The sequence below is a fragment of the Phaseolus vulgaris genome, unplaced genomic scaffold (genome assembly GCF_000499845.2).
Source record: "Phaseolus vulgaris cultivar G19833 unplaced genomic scaffold, P. vulgaris v2.0 scaffold_62, whole genome shotgun sequence".
In the NCBI taxonomy this organism is placed as follows: Eukaryota; Viridiplantae; Streptophyta; class Magnoliopsida; order Fabales; family Fabaceae; genus Phaseolus; species Phaseolus vulgaris.
This window is the reverse complement of record NW_027174114.1, coordinates 2,387-4,011: the sequence shown is the minus strand read 5'-3', so window position 1 is coordinate 4,011 and position 1,625 is coordinate 2,387. Positions and strand designations below refer to the sequence as shown.

General features: G+C 33.2%; 1 protein-coding gene across 1 annotated transcript; it reads left to right on the top strand.

Moving 5' to 3' along the window:
- Positions 1 to 236: 236 nt before the first annotated feature.
- Positions 237 to 695, top strand: LOC137817434 (uncharacterized). Its single transcript, XM_068620722.1, has one exon. It carries the CDS (start codon positions 237 to 239, stop codon positions 693 to 695), a length of 459 nt encoding a protein of 152 aa, XP_068476823.1.
- The last annotated feature ends 930 nt before the right edge of the window (positions 696 to 1,625 follow it).

Genomic DNA, 1,625 nt, shown 5'->3' with positions numbered 1-1,625 from the left:
TTAATCTTCATTCTTGTCTAGAATTTTCAAAAAAAATTCATTAAACAATTCACCCCCTCTTGTTTAAGGCCTTTAATTTTAACAATTTGCATCCAGAGCTAGGTGCTTGAAAGTTACTCAAGTTTTGATTCCAAAATTTGTTTTACATGGCTGATAAACTACCCTTTAGGGAGGGTGCTTCTATAAACAAACCACCTTTGTTATATGGTGTGAACTATCAATTCTAGAAAATTAGAATGAAATTTTTTGTACAATCAACGGATAAAGGGATTTGGGATGTTATTGAAAATGGTCATTTTATTCGAAACACAAAAAAAAATGATGTGTGTGGTGAAAAACCTTGGTCTGAATGGACTGAGTCTGATAGTAAGAAAGCTAAATTTGATTGGATTGCGAAAAATATAATAACATCTGCATTGAGTTCTGATGAATTCTTCAGGGTATCACAGTGTAAATATGCAAAGAAGATGTGGGACATCCTTAAAGTCACTCATGAAGGGACAAATGATGTGAATAGGGAAAGGAAGCATGTTCTCATTCAAGAGTATGAAATGTTCAGAATGCAGAAGGGAGAGACAATATCTAAAGTGCATAAAAGATTCTCTCATATTGTTAATCATCTTATGAGCCTAGGAAATACTTTTGAGAAAGAGGAACTCAATATCAAGATTCTCAAATGTCTTAACAGAACATGATAGCCAAAGGTTACAACAATCTTAGAATCCAATGATTTGACTTCCATGACAACAACTTCATTATTTGGGAAGCTTAGAGAGTATGAGTTGGAGATGAACAAGTTGTTTGTTCAATAAAACGAGACAAGCTTATTAGAAGCATTGCTCTAAAGACTGCTGGTCATAGGAGGTGTCAAGAATCAAGTGATGATAGTGATGAAGATACCTTAAGTCTATTGTCTAAGAAATTCAGCAAATTCTTGAAGAAGAAGAACAGCAAGAATCACTCCTCTAATAGGTACAATAGCAAGTCAAATGATTTTAACACTAACAAGTATACATGTTTTGGTTGTGGTAAGCAGGGACACAAAAAAGCAGATTGCCCCAACAGTGAGAATAAAGAAAAAACAGAAATAAAAAAAAGTGAAAGAAGAAGCAAAGCCAAGAAAGCATACATAGCTTGGAAAGATAATGAGATGTCTTCTCTAGCTCCTCCTCAGAAGATGCAGAGGTCAATCTGTGTTTGAAGGCAAAGGAAGAATATGAATCAAGTACTGTAATTTCAAACTTTTCCATTAATGTTGAAAATTATAGTCAGTTTCTTGAAGCTTTCAAAAAAACTCACGAAGAAGCTAATAGATTGGACCTCATAAACAATAGGTTGAAAGCCTTAAATAACTGGATGGAAAATAGAGTCAAAACCTTAGAAGAAGAGCTAGAAAACTCTAGAAATGATTTTAAAACTCTTGAACTGATTTAGAAAAACTCTTCTTATGAGTGTGACTCAAGTTTTTGTAAAAACTGTGAATCTCTTGAAAATAAGATTCATTATCTTGTGAAAACTGTGGACAAACTTTCAAAAGAAAAATCCAACTTTGAGAATGTTTTAGCATCTCAAAAGTGTGTCTTTGGAAAATATGGACTTGGTTTTAATTCACAGAGCAAAAACAA

Excerpts from the sequence above, each read along its gene's own strand:
- LOC137817434 (XM_068620722.1), top strand. The coding sequence starts at position 237 with ATGAAATTTTTTGTACAATCAACGGATAAAGGGATTTGGGATGTTATT.